General features: G+C 59.9%; 1 protein-coding gene across 1 annotated transcript in view; it reads left to right on the forward strand.

Annotated features, from left to right (window-relative positions):
• The first annotated feature begins 8,577 nt into the window (after positions 1–8,577).
• Positions 8,578–16,217, forward strand: part of KCNIP2 (potassium voltage-gated channel interacting protein 2) — an 11,129-nt gene continuing 3,489 nt past the window's right edge. Inside the window, exon 1 of the mRNA XM_031554475.1 lies at positions 8,578–8,767. Within this exon, the coding sequence (XP_031410335.1) occupies positions 8,650–8,767 (118 nt within the window). The 5' untranslated portion in view covers positions 8,578–8,649. The remainder of the gene's footprint in view (positions 8,768–16,217) is intronic.

Raw genomic sequence — 16,217 nt, forward strand, 5'->3', positions numbered from 1 at the left:
CAGGAATGGAGGTACGGGGCCCCACAGCACAGGGGGTCCTGGGGAAGCGGGGACATTGGCCCCACGTCACCAATGGGACCAGTAGGTACAGGCATGGGACCAACATAGGGCTGCTTGCAGTGGGTCAGACTCTCCGGCTGCTGTTTGCAGGGTGAGGGATTTGCCTTTAGGGGTGAGGATTTGCTTTTAGGGCAGTCGCTTTCCCCCTGCTTTCTCCCTCCCGTTGCATTGCAGGGCCCCGAGTGAATTCTTTGCTCCACCCCAAAGGCAGCCGCAGTGTTAGCAGGGGGTGAACAACTGCTATAGAGGCCATCAGCAGAGCTTTGGGGTCCTTCTGCCTCCCCCGGTGGGGAGTTGGGGACCCCACAACTCTTCTTGCAGCACCCCCCGAGATGAGATCCCCAATAGCAGTGAGTGTGTAGGGCCACGCAGCTGTAGGACAGAGCTGCATGCTGCGCTCTGGGGTGCGTCACAGGGATGGGGACAGTGCCTGCCACATGCCAGCACGCAGACACCGTGGGGCTCACAGCCCCCTCCCCAGCGCCCTGCCCGGAGCTCCCAGCCCGCTGCCCACCCTCTGCTTCCCCCACCGCTGCTGCCACCCCTTATGCCCATCCTGTTCCGCTCGCCCTGCCCGGCCGTGAGGCGGGGCTGGAAGCCGGGCTGTCGCAGCTCCCCCGTGGGAAATCCCTCCTTGGGGTGGGGAGCGGTGTGGAAGCGCTCTCACTGGGGCAGGGGATCCCGGGGGGCCCCACTGTGCCAACGCGCCCACCGTCGGCGGATGCTGCACCTTCGCGGGGCGATGGATGGGAGTGTTGCCTGACTGCCTCGTCTGTCTGCTGCCTCCCTCCTTCTGTCTGCTCCTCGCCTCGGCCCTTTGCTGTCCTGGCTTGTTTGCGGCTCTGTAGGGCCAAGCGATGGGGCTGCGATGCCGGGGTGGGGGAGGGGGTGTGCTGCGGGCTGGGATTTGCAGGTCGGGGCCGTGGGGAATGGCGGCGTGGGATGGCTGGGCATGGAGTCGGTTTGCTCCGTCGGATTTCTGCAGGCACCAATGCATAATTGATGGCTCGGCACAACTTTGGCCAAGGTGCACAGATCCCGCTGCACGTGGCTAGGGATGCACTTGTGGGGAGTTTGCTCCTGGGGCGTCGCATCTCTGGCTTGGGTCGATGGAGCTGTGCCGGGGTACAGCCTTTGCCCTATGGGTCGGGCGCCAGGGGCCAGGGAGCCCCAAGGCCCCATTAACGGAGCCACCCCTCCCTTGCTGGCTCGGCTCATTAGTGGTGTTTTCATTAGGAGAAGTGGTTTGGTTTCATTTAAGCCAAATCGCTGTGCTCGGGAGATGACAAATCCATCTGCCGGCAAATCGCTCTCCTGCCGCCGGCGTGGATCCCGGCCCCGGGCAATAATCGCTTTGCAGATGAATGAGCCCCCAGCGGGACGGATCTCCGCCGTGCCGGGGCACTGTGGGTGAGCTGCTGCCCCAGCACCCCGCTGCGGGGCGGGGTCAGAATCCCTCCCCTCTCTAGCGGGATCGGGAGGATGAGCGAGGGGACGGACTCCAATCCCGGCCCGTCTGGATAATTGCTTCTTCCTAGATTGGGTTTTTAAAAACGGCATTGTTTACAGACAGCCCCCAAATGGGTTTAGAGGCGGTAATCCCCCAGCCCTGCCTCCCTCCTGCTGGTGCTGACTTATCCCTCAGGGTCTCCTTTCCTCCCAGCCTCGGTCTCCCTCCTGGCGCAGCAGCACAGGTGCTGACCTGAGCACCTCCCCGGCCCTGATTCACTCCCGGCTCCAGGAATCCTTCCTGTCACTTCCCCCTTTGCCGCAAAGTCATTAATGCGCGTGGAATCATTTGTTGTGTAACTCGGAGGACGAAGATGAGCGCTGCTCTCGGGGCCATGCCGGCATGCTGGGGTCGGGAGGGGCTCCAGCAGCGACGCCCTCCATCCCCATCAGGTTCTCCCCATCTCTTGGAGCCCAGCAGAGCGTGATGGAGGGGACTTTCATAACCTCAGGGACTGCTGCTCCAGAAGGGGCTGCGGGCCTACAACACCCCTGTGTCGGCTGAGGCACGGCTATGGGGTCCGGCCTTCGCTGCTCCCACAGCCACTGCCCGGCACCGCCATCCTCCTGTCCCAGCACTCAGCTGGGTGCTGGTGTAAAGATGCTGCAATCAGACAGGGGAACCTAAGAGTGTTGGGCAGGATTTAGCGATGGGAAGCGACACAGTTAGGGCTGGGGGCTGTACAGAAGACGGCAACATCCCACGGTGTCCCAGCAAGTGCCATCAGTGGAAGTGGTGGTAACTGATGCTGAGCCCTACAGGGGTGGAACAGGGGGGTGACGGTGCTTCATACTGAAAGCAGTCCATGGAGACTCCGAGGGGAACTGCCCAGGGGGCGTGGGGACTTTGAGCTGCAACTCCTTTCCCTCAGTGCTGCTCGCTTTCCCAGCCCACCCTGCTGTAATTACAGCCCGCTGCCTTTTTATCACTGCTTAATTAAATAACTGTGGGGAAGTGAGGGGTTTTAGTGAGGGGTTGGGTAGTGTTGGGAGGCACATCAAAGCCTGGGGGCGTCTCGTTTGGGCTCACCGGTGCCCCCCCAGTGGCACAGGACAGGGTTTGGGGGTGAGCCTGGCTAATTATCACCCACCTCTCACTCCATGGGAGCCCTGGTGAGCCATCCCTGGAGCCCAGACAGTGGTGGTACAAGTCTGCTGCTAATTAGATCCAAGAGTCCTCCCATGAGCTCAGGTGCAGGGGTGATATTTGATTATTCTTGATTATTTCCGATTATTTTGTATTTATTTCTGAGTAACTGCAGCTGCATTCTTTTCCTACTGGGGTCTGCTGGGGGCTCTGTGGGTCAGAGAGCTCCTGACTCCCCCTCCCAGGTCAGAAATGGCTCTCCAAGAGGCCCCTGGGGAGCACCCTCCTCCAGTGGAACAGATAAATGAAGACATAGTAGCACGGCTCCTGAAACAGTCCAAAATAGCTTTCGTGTCCCCAAAATGTCACTTTACAAAGGCAGGTGCTGGGGGCCCCCGTGGGGCTTGAGGCAGCAGCCAAGCGTGTGGCCTTGCTGGTGGCCCTCCTGGTGGCCTTGCTGGTGGTGCTGGTGGCTTTCCCAGCGGCCCTCCCTCGTGGCATGCAGCTTGTGGGCATCCGAGGAGCAAAAGGCTGCTGACCCCACTGCTGTAACTCTAGGGAGAGGAGACGGCCTCCTGTGAGCCGTGCTCCACTGAAGGCAGATCCCTACACACAGCTGTGCTTCTCGGAGGGTCTCGGGGTGCATCCCCCCGGAGTGTGCCCACCTCATCCCTTCCTCTCCAGTGCCATGCATTATTCACACCCGCGTGGTGCCAACAGGGCTGACGTGCTGCCGAGCACAGAGAGCTTTTCTGTGTAAATCCCTGAAATATTTAGCAGAACTGACTTAAAAACACAGCCTGGGAGGAGTTGGTGCCTTGGTGTAACCTGGAGGCTGGAAGGCCGAGGCGGAGGCAGCTCAGCTGCCAGGGACTTGGGAATGTGGCGCGTTGCACCCCTGTCCTGTGGTCACTGAGGTGCCTGCCCCACTCTGAGCCTTCCTCCCAGCCCATGGCACCCCCAGCCCCAAGGCGGGCAGGTGGGCGCTGGGTGCTATTGGTGGCCCCACGCAGTGGCTGGGCTGTGCGCTTTTCTCTCTGAGAACCCGCAGAGCCCTCAGAGCTGGGGCTTCACTGTGACAGCGCATCCCATGTCAGATCTGCCGTGAATCCTGCCTGCTAATAGCTATGCAAATTACCTCATTAGCTGCCTTATTTATTTTCTCCAGCATCATCTTTTTGGCATTTCTCTGGGCCCTGGAGGCTGCGGGTGCCCAGGCTGGCAGCAGAGCTGGGCACACTGATGGCAGCGTGATGCTTTTGGGGATCAGGGGCTCGCAGAGCCCAGGTCACCACCTCCTTGTCCCTCGTCCCCATTTTGGAGTGAACCTTGCTGTCCCCTCACGTCCAGTGCTGCCTCCGACCCTTCAGGCAGAGGAGCGTGATGGCCACGAGAGGCTCTCACCATCCCCACGCATCCTTGCACCTACCGCCTTGCCCACGTCCATGCTCCGACACACCTCTACACGTCCCCTGTGCCACCAGCCCTCTCAATGAGCCATGTCCCCAGCTCACCTCCCCGTGGCTGTGCCGCTGCTGAGCTGCACGGGGGCTCCTCTTAGCGTCAGGCAGCAGCAGTGGCACGGTGACACGGCTCGGCACCTGGCACTGTGCAGGGCTCGGCACTGCGCAGGTGTCACGGGTCTTAGGACCCAGGTGATGAATGTCCACCGGGAAAACCTGTCAGGAAGGGATGAGCGTCCACATTTTGTGGCTGTGTTTCTCTTTCTGTGGGACCCTGCTTGCCTGGCCAGGGCCGCAGCGGTGTGGTGCTGGCATCTCTGGCCGGCTCTGCGGTGGGGCGGCGTTGGGGCCAGGGGGGGACTTACTCCTAGCAGTGGGGTGCTGCCGTGGGGTTGGGTCTGCCAGCCTCGCTGCTGTCGTGTGGGCTCTGGCACCCTCCTGTGGCTGTTTGTCGCCTCTCTGCTGTCCCCCAGGCTCCGTGGCTGTGTTTTGGGCGCGAGTCGGGAGTGCGGCTCTCAGGTACCCCCCCGATCTGTCCCTGTGCAGTGGAGGTGGGAGGGGACCTGGCAGCTCTCAGGTCCATAGGGATAGGTTCTGTCGGTGTGTTGCGTTCAGTCCTTGCAGCTGTCACCTTGCTGCATGGTGTGACATTCCCTGGTGCCCCCCCCGGGGTGTCACACCGATGGTGTTGTGGTGCCGGGTGGTTTCTGAGTGCTGCTTTCTGGCCCGTGCTGATGTGTGTGCTGGCCACGGGATGGGATGCCCAGGAGAACTGAGCAGTGTGGATGGACGATGTGGAAGGGGCTCTGCTGGGGGCTGTCCCCCGGTCGGGGACATCGCTGGCATTAATAGGCAGGAGGGCTTGGTTCGGAGGGTATAGCCCTAATTTTGGGGAGCAGGGGTGATGTTACCCCATATCAGTACCTGGGGAGCACAATTCCTTCTCCTGGGGCTCCCAGTGTGGACATTTGAGGGCACTGGGCGGTCTGACTGTGCCTGGCTGGAGCCCGCCCACACATCCTTCCCATCCCCAGGGGAGCCAGAGCCATCATTTCCATCAGGTCCCTTTTTCTTCACTTCCTCCCCCATTAATAAGAGATGAAGCTTAAGAGATAATAGAGCCTGGATGGATGTAGAGCTGAGATCCTGCCGGTGTGTGAGGTAGATGTGATGTGAAGAAGGAACTGCAGCTGGGAAAATGGGACTCAGAAAGGGAGGTGATTGCCAGTCTGCATCTCTGGCTCTGGGAGCTGGGAAATCCCACTGCTGCCACACGTCTGACTTCCTGGCTCTGACACATCAGCGGCTCACTGCCAGGATGAGCTGAGCGAGCAGCTCTGAGTCCGGGAGGTCCGGGAGTCCAGATCCTCTTCTTCCCATCCTTACACCCAGCCTCATCTCCTCCCCTGTATGGAGGTGGTACCCAGGGATGAAGGATGCTCACAGCACTGGACGGATGGTACTCAGGAATGAAGGATGCTCATGGTGTCGGACTGCTGGTACCCAGGGATGTGGGATGCTCACAGCACTGAACAGCTGGTACCTGGGATGCAGGATGCTCATGGTGCTGGGTAACGGATGCTGGGAGATGCAGGATGCTCGTGGTGTCAGACAGCTGGTACCTGGGGATACAGGACGCTCACAGCACCGGGTGGTTGATGCTGGGAGATGCAGGATGCTCCCAGCACTGGATAGCAGGACTGGAGGACGCATAATGCTTTTCGTGTCAGCTACCTTCAGAAAGGAGCATCCTTCTCTGCTCTTGGAGAGAGACAGCTCTGGGATGCAGCAGTGCCTCATTGGTCAGCGGGACCTGTGGAGTCTGCGGGTTGCCATACCAACCGGCCTCTGGTTCCCAGACAGCCGGGGCGTGAAGTGCCGGGTCGAGCTGGTGCCAAGGGGCGGACCGCCAGCCGGGGCAACCCAGGGCTCCGCATCCACCCAGCTGTCCTGGCGAGCTGGCTGGCACCACTGGGCTCCCTGACCCCCGGCACCCCTGGGCAGCACTCTATGCTTCATTGCACGGAGCGGGCAGCGGGCTGGCACGGCACGGGGGGCTCACTCGGGCATCTCACTGAGTGACCTGCAGCGAGTGCTGAGCTTCGGTCCCCCTAAGCCTGGAGAGAGGTGGCAGCTCGGCTCACAGCCGCTCCTCCCGGGATCATCCCAGCGCCAAACTTCCCGCCTGCCTGCCTGCCTGCCTGCCTGCAAGCCGGGCCTGGAGGCTGCCGCGCTGCACTGCCCTCTCCATAGGGCTTTTCCTGCCGCCGATGCCCGCGGGCTCGCTGCAGGAGACAAAGGCTCTGTCCTGTCCTGGGCAACACTCAGGGGAGCTGGGGGCTTTGTGCCGGCTTTGTGGCTGGGTCCCTCCCCAGTGCTGTGAGCCAGAGCCATGAGCCACTGCCAGCAGCGCTGCAAGAGGCAGCTGGGCCGGGTGATCCGCTTCTTCTACCAGTTTGTCACCGGGACCCTCTCGCAAGGTAGGTGCTGCCCTGAGGGTGTGGGGCCGTGCTGGGTGGGGGGGTCTCTGTGAGGTGATGTCTGCGGAGTTATTTGGGGCAGGGATGTCGAGTAGTGCTTAGAGATCCAGCCCCGGGAAGAGGGGTTGTGTATGAGGGGCTGAAGATGTTCATAGGGCAGAGACCCCCTTCCCAGCCCATGTCTGGATGGGGGCCAGCAGCCACCTCCTGACTGCTGCAGGCGCATCGCAGGGATGTCACCATGTGCTGGGGCCATGGGGTGGTGGCAGTCCCCAGCATGGCACAGAGACCTATGCTGGGGAGCCAGGCAGAGTGGGGAGGAATGTGCCACACTGAGAGTGTGGGGAAGCCTTGCTGGGCCAGCACAGCCACGTCACTACTTTCAGTGGGGCTGGCACTCACCGTGGGCTGGCAAAGCGCCGCCTTCACCGGGACCCAGCCTGCCTGGAAAACCATACTGGGTTCTGTTGCCTCCTCAGGGAATGTAGGGGTACCCTCTGTGCAGCCTTGGGGCACTCATGTGGGGACACGGGAGCAATGTGTTCCCTGCAAGCTGTGCCACTCCTTGTCCACATGGCCCCATGCCCCACGATGAGGGAAGCGTTCCCCACCGCTTCGCAGCCCCATGGGCCACCATGGCAGTGGAGCTCTGCATGAGCCCTTCGTCACCCTTGGGCACTCTTGGGCACCACTGGGCACGTCCATATCTCCATCAGCTCCGCAGGGTGGAGGATGAGTGGGGGTGAGTCAGCTGATTGGGGTGTGAGGGCAGAGCTGCAGGTGGTGGGGCAGAATAGGGAGCAGATCTCATAGTCCCACAGCCTGCAAGGATGTCCTCCAGGTCCTCATTCTGCTGCCCTGCTGGGCTAGTCTATAGTGGGTATCCCACCCATGTGGTGCCAAGCAGCCCCAGGGTTTGTTTGGCCACGCAGGATGGCTGTGATGTTTAGGATCCTTCTGTGCTGGGTAACAGACAAAGTGATGGGAAACACAGAGCTGGGCATGTCTCTGCCTCCTGAAGGCTTGGGGCTGGGATATGGGGTTGCCACAGCCTACAGCCCCTTGCGTCGTTCCCTCCTCCCCAGCCACCGCTTTGGTCTGTGTGGCACATGAATGCTGTGTCCTGCAGCTTCTGTGCCCCCATTGGCCCCTTTTTGGGGAATGAGCTCCTCAGCACAGTGTAAGGAGTGTGGGGAGCATCATGTGCCCAGGCACAGAGACCCCTGAGTGGGCACTTTTCGGGGTGGGTGCCCTGGGGAGCTCACCAAGGACAGGTCACCAATGGAAGGAAAAGAGAAATGACTCAATCAATTAACCAGATTAAAACTGTGACTTCACCTCCCCAAAAATAGCATTTCGCCAATATTTTAATGTGCTTATTAATAATCTGCTCGCGCTCTGATTAGCAGCGGGGTAATAAGGGATCGGCTGTAACCTAAATTTAACACTCCCTAATGGATGATGGCCCCGAGAACCAAAAAAAAAAAAAAAAAAAAGAGGCTCCTATCCATCAGGCTGGGCCCCCAGGGGTCTCAGCAGCACCCTGGGCAGATGTCATTAGCTGTGCACCCAACTGGCCCCTGTGGTGTATCCTAGGGACAGCCAGAGCCTGCTGCACCCCCTGCACCCTGTTCTTCTTGCTCCACACTGGATGGCCATGTCCCCTCGCCCAGGACCTGAGCCCTGCCTTGGCCTATAGTGCTGGGGTCAATGGGAGCTGGCAGACTCAGAGCAGCCTGAAGGTGATGCCACACGTGGAGATGACCACGCGTATAGCAAGCCATACCCATGCTCAGCCCCCTGCTTTGTGTTCTGCCTGATGGTGCCAGGATCCCCCAGGGGCCAGCAGGGTTATTTTTAACTGTTTGCCATGTGCTGCCTGAGCACAATTAAGGTAATTGGTTTGGGAGCCTGGCTCTCACACACCGCTCCCAATTACCTGCCCGCCCGCCCGGCTCCCACCTCCCTGCCTGCCGTGGCCGGCTCCGTGGTGGGGCTGCCGGAGCAGGGCTGCCCCAGATAGCGGTGGGGTTGGTTTGGGGATGGAGCCATGGAGAGGACATCCCTGCACAACGACAGCCTGCTCTATGCCTCCCTGATTGCCATCCTCCTCCTCATCTCCTATTGGTTCACCACCCGCTGCTTCAAAATCATCAGTGGTATCGAAGGTATGGGGCTGGGGATGTGGGGGGATGGAGCGATGCCACCCTCTCTGCAGGCCATGTGATGGGGTGACCTAGGTACTGGGTGTCTGAGGGCATCTCTCTGGGCACCTCGTTCACCCCAGATCTCCCCATCTGTCCCTCCTGTGCCCCTGTGCCGGGAAAATGGTGCCAGCCGCAGCAATGCCCGCTCCAGGAACCAGCATAATCCCAGAGTTTCCTATTCTGCCTCCAGAGTAATTGGTGGGGTGCCCCAGTGGAGACAGCTTTGGGGCTCTCAGTCCCTCCTGAGCTGTTTTACTCCCTCCAGCACCTTCGAGCAGCTCCGATGGTCATTGTGTCCAGGGCCATGCAGAACCCAGGGCATGTGTTTCTCCATCCACCCGTGCAACCTCTGCCTGTACAGGGCCTGTGGGCTCATCCCGTGATGCAGTCATATGCTGGCACTGATGCTTCTCAGTGGGCTCTGCTCCTCTTCTGGTGATGTGTGTGGGGTCTGGACCTCCCTCTTGCAGGCTGCAGGTCTGGCTCTGTGGGTCATCCCGTACATCCCTTCCGTTCTCAGGGCAGCTGCAGCTGAAAGAGTGCTGCAGAGAGCCAGCCCTTCTTGCTGGGACATGTTTTAGCTGGAGGGGCCCCTCTGGGGGTGCTTGGGCTGTTTTTGGACGGAACTAGGTTGCGAAACAATCTGGTAGCACATGGGACAGCCGTCAGCTGTGGGAGCAGTCAGGCTGGGGAGAGGATGGGCTCAGCAAGAGCAGTTGGCTTTGGGGGAAACTTACTTTCAGTGTAACAGGCTGGTGTCACCTTGTCCCCAAAGGAGTCACTCATGGTGGGAGCAAGATTGAGGGCCAGCCCCATTGCTTCCAGCCTCGGTGCCTGGAAACTCGCTGCTTTCCAAGAAAAGGAAACAGCCCTGCAAACTTCCAGCCCAATGGATGCTTCCCCAGGGAGGCCTTCCATCACTCTCCCGGTGCCACTCCTGATGCCTTGCTAGCATCTTCGGGCTGGAGGAGATGCTGAGCACAGGGCCGCCTGGTGACCCTGCCATGCTGCCAGCAGGCACTAGGCCACCTGCCAGGGGACAAACCTGCAGCTGGGAATGGGGTCTGCGGGTTTGGTGTGGGGTGACCCTGCTGGGAGCCATCAGCACCTTCACCAGCCCCTTCCTCCAGCAGGTGCCACTCAGTGTGATGTGCTTTCCTCCATGATGTGTTTCCCCCATGGGCTTTGAGTCCTGGCCCATCAGCAGGGACCCAACAGCTAGGCAGGGGCTGCTTTGTAGCCTGAGCACTGCCACCCCACCTGTTCCTGCAGCATGGGGGCAGCCCCACGCCCTGCACCGATGCTGGTAGTGGTAGTGCTCTCGCTCAGTCTCTGCACATGGGACTGGGACACCTTTGGAGCAAGGGCTGGGATGCTGTAAAAAATGCATGGAGCCAAATATAGCCCTGGCAGCTGCGCAGGCTGCGTGCTGGAGGTGCCCGCATGCCTGCTGCTGCCTGACCTTGGCTGGGTCCCCTGGGCTCCCTGTTTGGGGTACACCCTCACCACCCTGTTCTTTAGAGATGCTGGTCCCACAGTTCAGCAGCTGGACCAACTCCATGACCCTGGTGACACCCAGTCGTGACCCTAGAGTGTACCCATTGGGTTATGGGGACCTTTAGGCACCTCTTGGTGTTCTGAGACAGGTAGGTCCCTGTGGAGTGGGTATGTATGAGGGGTGCAGAGGACAAGTCTGAGTCATCCACATTCAGGATGTGTTGCCAGTGCCCAGTGTCCTGTCCCTGTCGTGTCCCCCCTGGGAGCCAAGTGCCTTTCAATAATCTGTGGCCTGTTTCCTTAGCAACTGCATTAAGCAAATCGATGGCAGTGGTGTCATTGGAATGGGAGGGCATGCCTCCTGCCCCCTCCCCCCCCCCAAGCCCCGTCACCCCCCCACGTGGCCTTGCTCTGCTCTTACTCGCAGGCACAGCCCTTCTTCGCCAGGGCTGTTGGCTGCTGATTCCTGTGACAGCCCCACGCTCACCCCTTGCTCGCACGTGGCCCCAAATAGCAGGGGGACAGCCGACATCCTTGGGGACATCAGGGGTCCTTGGGTTTGCATAGCCCAGAGGCTGTGGCATTGGGGTAAGAGGGCTCAAGGTGAGTGGGGGGCCATGAGACACCCCCACCATGAACCTGGAAGGCCTGGAGATGGTCGCAGTGCTGGTGGTCTTGGTCCTCTTCGTCAAGGTGCTGGAGCAGTTCGGCCTCTTTGAGCCCGTGTCCTTGGAAGGTAACTGGAGTGGGAGGGGGCCATCTGGTGGGTTCCCACCTCACCAGGGTCAGCCCCAGAGCTGCCCCCAAGGATGCTTTTAGGGTGCTGGAATGTGGTGTCTGTCTGCAGCTGGTAGAAGTGATCGTGGGGATAGGGTGTCCTGCCTGCTCCACGTAGAGTCCTGGTGGCCAGGGATGTGGGGAGGGGATGGGACCCCAGTGTGGCACAGGGATAGTGGGGTGTCTGTGTGAGATTGGGGTGTGCTGGGGACTCTGGGGTGCTCTGGGGACAGGGAATGGCAGCATGCAGCCCACCTACCCGAAGGATGCTGTGGGTACACCATCAGGACGCGACGGGCACTTTGCCTGGACCACAGTTCCAGTGTGTCCTAGGACTGATCCAGACCCTGGCTTCCCCCCGTCCCTCTGCTTTTGTTGCCCTAAGCCTTGTACTGAAGCCAGTGGCACTGCGGTGTGCTGGCTCCAAGCTGCAGTGGGGAGGGGGAAGCAGAGGGGAGCCTGTCAGTGCCAACCCTACAGGGAGGCACAGGGCAAGGCAGGAACCAGCCCTTGGCTGAGTCCCGTCCCCAGGGGCAAAGTTCTTGTCCCCAGCAAGAGACTCTGTAGCAGGTGGGGATGGGGGTCCTGTGCCCACACATTCAGAGGGACGACAGCACCCCCGTGTAGTCCTCAATCTCACGGTATCACCACCATGAAGTTTGGATGGGCTATCCCTCTCTATCCATGTCACCACACTGGGACCTGCATGTCCCCTTGGCTAGGGACACTGGGGAGCACAGGGATTTGCCCCAGCTGTAGGGACAAGGAGTGGGACCAGGTGCCCTGGATCAGCTCCCATCCTCACAGATGTGAGTGGAGGAGAGGGAAACAACTGGCTGGAGAGGCTGGGTCCTGGTACCATGCAATGAGTGCTGCCTGTGTCTTCCAGAGGCTTTGTCATCCCCTGGGCTCTGGAGGTGGCAGATAGAATGTTTTGCCTTTGAGGACGGCCCCAGGTGGTGTTGAGGACGGGGAAGTGTCTAGTGCCCTGTTGTTTACCAGCTGCGCCCAATGACAGCCCATGGACTGCAAAGAGCCTGAAACCATACACTAATGGTTTGGGTCTGCTAATGGACAGCACTCCAGAGCCACCACGTCGGCTGCACTTCCCCCACACACGGTGCTGAAGCCACAGCCAGTCCCCCTTGCCCCATCCGTGTGGCCATGCTGGTGTCATCTCAGGGGTGACTCTAGACCTGGTGTCATTTTCCAGCCAGTTAATCACTGCCAAGTGCTGTCACCCCGCTGTGCCCTGTGCCACCACCTGACCTGTGCCCATCATCAACCCCTGCCAAGAGCCTGCCGTGGCCAAGTCCTCAGGAGGGGACAGGAGAAAAGAAAAAACTGTTGTTTTTGGCTGCTGAAGTGCTGTATCAATAATTAATTGAGGAGAAATTGGCTCTGGCTGGAAGCAGGGCTGGGCAGGCAGATAGAGAGCCAGGAGAGCCGCCCACATAACCGAGCTGTGGATGAATATGAGATGGAGCTGCAGACTGTAAGTGATGGGATAGTGAGTGCCAAGTCCCATCTGTGGGGTGGGTGGAAGGGATTATCTCGGTGAGTTCCTGGAGTGTGCTGAGTGAGTGCTGCCTGGGATGTGGGGCTGGGAGGCACCTCCCAGTGGGGTGAGCATCCCTGTGGGGTGAGGAGGAGGCAGAGGGCAGGACCGACCTTGCATCCTGACCCCATTGCCTCTAACTCCCAGCACTGAGCAGCCCCGAGGACCGTGGTGTGCACCCATCTGACTTGGCATGGTGTCACATCCTGCTCAGCCCAGGCAGACATAATTAGCTTGTTGAACCTCTTCTCCCTCTAGCCTCACATTAATCACTCCTCACACTGCTCCCCTCCCAACTCCCTCTGGCTGGGCTCTTGCCTTCTGTCACCGATGTGCCCAATGAGGGGACCCCAAACTGCTGCATCCCACACTCTCCTCTCTCCTGCCTTGCTGGGTCAGGCACTGCAGCTGGGGGATGTCATTCCCTGCTGCACTCTGGGACCTGCAGGAGCTGAAAACAGTGGGCAGTATCCTGCTGCTCTGCTTCAGCTTCAAGCTGCTCCATGTCCTGGGCATCATCGACCTGACTGGGGGAGATGGAACCAAAACTGTGATGGGGTTACAGTGGGGTGGTTGCAGTGGTTGCAGTGGCGTGGGGATGCGGTGGAGTAGGGTTACAATGGTGTGTGGATGCAGTGTAAAAGTTGGTCTTTGCCTCCTGTGCCAGGGCAGTGAGTGCAGTATGCAGGAGCTGCAGGGTGCTCTTAGGGTGCTGAGGAGAATGTGTTTTGGGGCATGTGGAGGGCATATGGGTGTCTTAGGGCACCAGGATGTAAGGAGCTGGGGAAGTGAGGGGTTTGGGTGCTGGGGTGTGAGTTATTGGGGATTGTTACAATACTAGAGTGGGGAGAGGCATTGGGATGTATGGGTATCAGGGATGCTGGAATGGGGGATATCTGAGTCATTGGGATGTGGGGTGTTGTGGTGCTGCATTATTGAAAGTTGGGATGGCTGGGAGCATCAGGGTGGGGAGAATATCTGGGTCTGGACCCAAAATAAGCTGGGGCAGGGGATGCAGGACCTGTTGCTTATGCCTGGAGATGTTGGAGTCCAGAGAGGCACAATGTTGCTGCTTGTCCCCTTTGGCTGCCATCTTGATCTGTGCTACGAGCAGTCCTGCCTGGGATGAGGGTTGCTGGCAGACTCTGTGCAGTGTGCTTTGGGTTTGTGAATTTCCCTCTGTACCCATCACAGCCAGCACTGAGGATGTTGTGAGATGAAGGGGTTGCAGGTTTCATCCCACTGGGCAGGATGGGGAGTGATGGAGGGCGTGCGGATAAAAGCGAGGCAATTGGTGGCAGAGAACAGGGAGGGGAGCAGGGAACTGTGCCCAGGGGCTGCTTGTGTGTGAGGATGCCATTGAGCTGCTTTTTGACCCTATCACATCCAGGGTGGATGCTGGAGACAAGGGGACAGCGTGCCATCCCCAGCAGAGCCCTCGGGTGTGCCAAAGCCAGGACAGCAAAGCGCCAGCCCCGGTCTCCCTCTCCTGTTGTTGAGCTGCATGTGCTGAACCTCTCCCTCCCACCCTGGGTCCCCCAGAATCGCGCCCTGTTCGGTTTCCTCCTTAAGAAAACGCCTGTGTTATTTTTTTTTCTTTTTCCTTCTTTATAACAAACTAAAGTGTAACTTGCACCCGACCTGACCTACTGCACGTGCCTATACCTGCTGCCCCTGTGAGTCCAACCACGGTTTATTCTCTGTTGCATCTCTCTGGCTTGGTGGTTCCCCCTGCCCCATTCCTCCCGTGGTCCTGCCGCCAGTGCTGCGTCACTGCCTGCCCTGTCCCCAGGACTGCTCCTGCTCCTAGGGCTGGTCCCACAGTGTGGTGCTGCTGGGGATGGGGCTGGATGCAGAGCATCCTGGGCAGGCTGGAAGGTGCCATGTCCCAATGCAAATAGCAGCCCCGCAAAAATAGCTGGGTAAAATCATGCTTGCAGCATCCCTGCTGAGGTCGCAGGGGCTTGCCTTCTCTGAGTGGCTTTGTGTGACATCCCACTGGGGGGGTACTGACCTCTTAGAACTGTTCTCCACCACTTGAAAGCTATAGGGCCACCCACTGGTGTGTATTCAAAGGGACTTCGCACCTTTTGACCTATTGCCTGCCTGCCTTTGGGGGCTGGAGCCCAGCATGGCATTCCTCTCCTCCTCTTCCTCCTCCCCACCTGCGCTGCTCACCCTGTACTGTTTGCCAGCTTGGGGCAGTCTGTGGGGCCCTGGGAAAGGGGGGAGCAGGTATGTGGCCAAGGGGCAGCGCCAGGTCGGGGGAGATGGGTCATGGCCAACAGTGGGATCAAGTCTAAGGACTGGGGAGGGGGTGCAGAGCAGGGGGACCTGGAAGTGATGGCAGTGACCAGGTTGAAGCAGGGGACCCCTGAAAGAGGCAAAGGCCCCACGCCCCATCCCGTCTTGGCTGTCCCCACCCAGGGCCCTGGGCTTGGCTGCACTGGGGTGGGGATGCATGCAGCAGAGGGGCTGCATGGCTGAGCTGGGGGCATGCTTCGCGTTCAGCCCTGTGGGCCAGCAGGATCAAACCCGGCCTCGTGCCCTTGGGTAGGACGTAGTGCCCCGGGGGATGCAGTCCCTTCTTGGGCTTCATCCTTTACAGCCCCACGTGGAGGGAGTTCCCAATGGAGCAGGCATTTGGCTTTGGGGATAAAGGGCAGAGGCCAGCCCTGCCATCTCCTTGGCTGCTGGGCTCCACCGCACACTGCTGTGCTCTGATGGGTGTCCAGACATGCTGGCCATGGGTCGGGGCCACCTTTCTACCATTCCCTTCCAATGAGGGAAGAACTGGGCCGGGTTTGTCCTGGGATGGAGCAGAAAGGCTGAGTAGATCTGGGCTGGGCTTTGCCTCCCTGCTCCATCCCCATCTGCATGCACTGGTCCTGCTCACCCCATGCCGGACACCCTGCATCCGGGGCCCGCTGCTCTGTTAACTCTTCTTCTGCTTGGTGACTCCTTCTTTCTTCCAGGCAACCCGCCGGGCCAAACTAAAAAAGCGCTGAAGCAGCGATTCCTCAAACTGCTGCCCTGCTGCCGGCCCAAATCCATCCCCTCGCTCAGCGAAAGCAAGTGCTTCTTTTTGCCTTTGTGTGTGTGTGTCCCCAGCAGTGCTGCTGGCTGCTGTCTCCCCTGCCCTGAAGCATGGGGGGGGTCAGGATCAGTCCTGCCCCTGAGGGTCCGATCCGATGGGCTCTGCACCCACCTCCCTCCTCGCCTGCTCCCGGTCTGTTTTACCCCCTCCAGCACATTGGAGAGGCTCTGATGGGATGCACGGTGGTGGCTGGACCTGGCTGGGGGCAGTAGAACCACCCCCCGGTGCTGTTTGAAGGGCTGGAGGATGCTGCTGGAAGCTTTGTGTCGGAGATGTGAAGGGGAGGGAGCGGGATGAGTAGAGACAGAGATCCCCAGCCTGCCCCGGGTCGTGCTTGGCCCTTTGGGAGACCCTGAATGGGAATATTCCCAGTTCCACGCCATAAGCTGAGCCCCCCAAGGGAAGAGGTGAGTATGAGGGGGCAGAGTCTGGGGATCCAGAGCCTCTCAGGAATTGTAGTGGGGGCCCGGGTCGCTGTAGGA

The sequence above is a fragment of the Meleagris gallopavo genome, chromosome 8 (assembly GCF_000146605.3).
Source record: "Meleagris gallopavo isolate NT-WF06-2002-E0010 breed Aviagen turkey brand Nicholas breeding stock chromosome 8, Turkey_5.1, whole genome shotgun sequence".
NCBI classification, from domain to species: domain Eukaryota; kingdom Metazoa; phylum Chordata; class Aves; order Galliformes; family Phasianidae; genus Meleagris; species Meleagris gallopavo.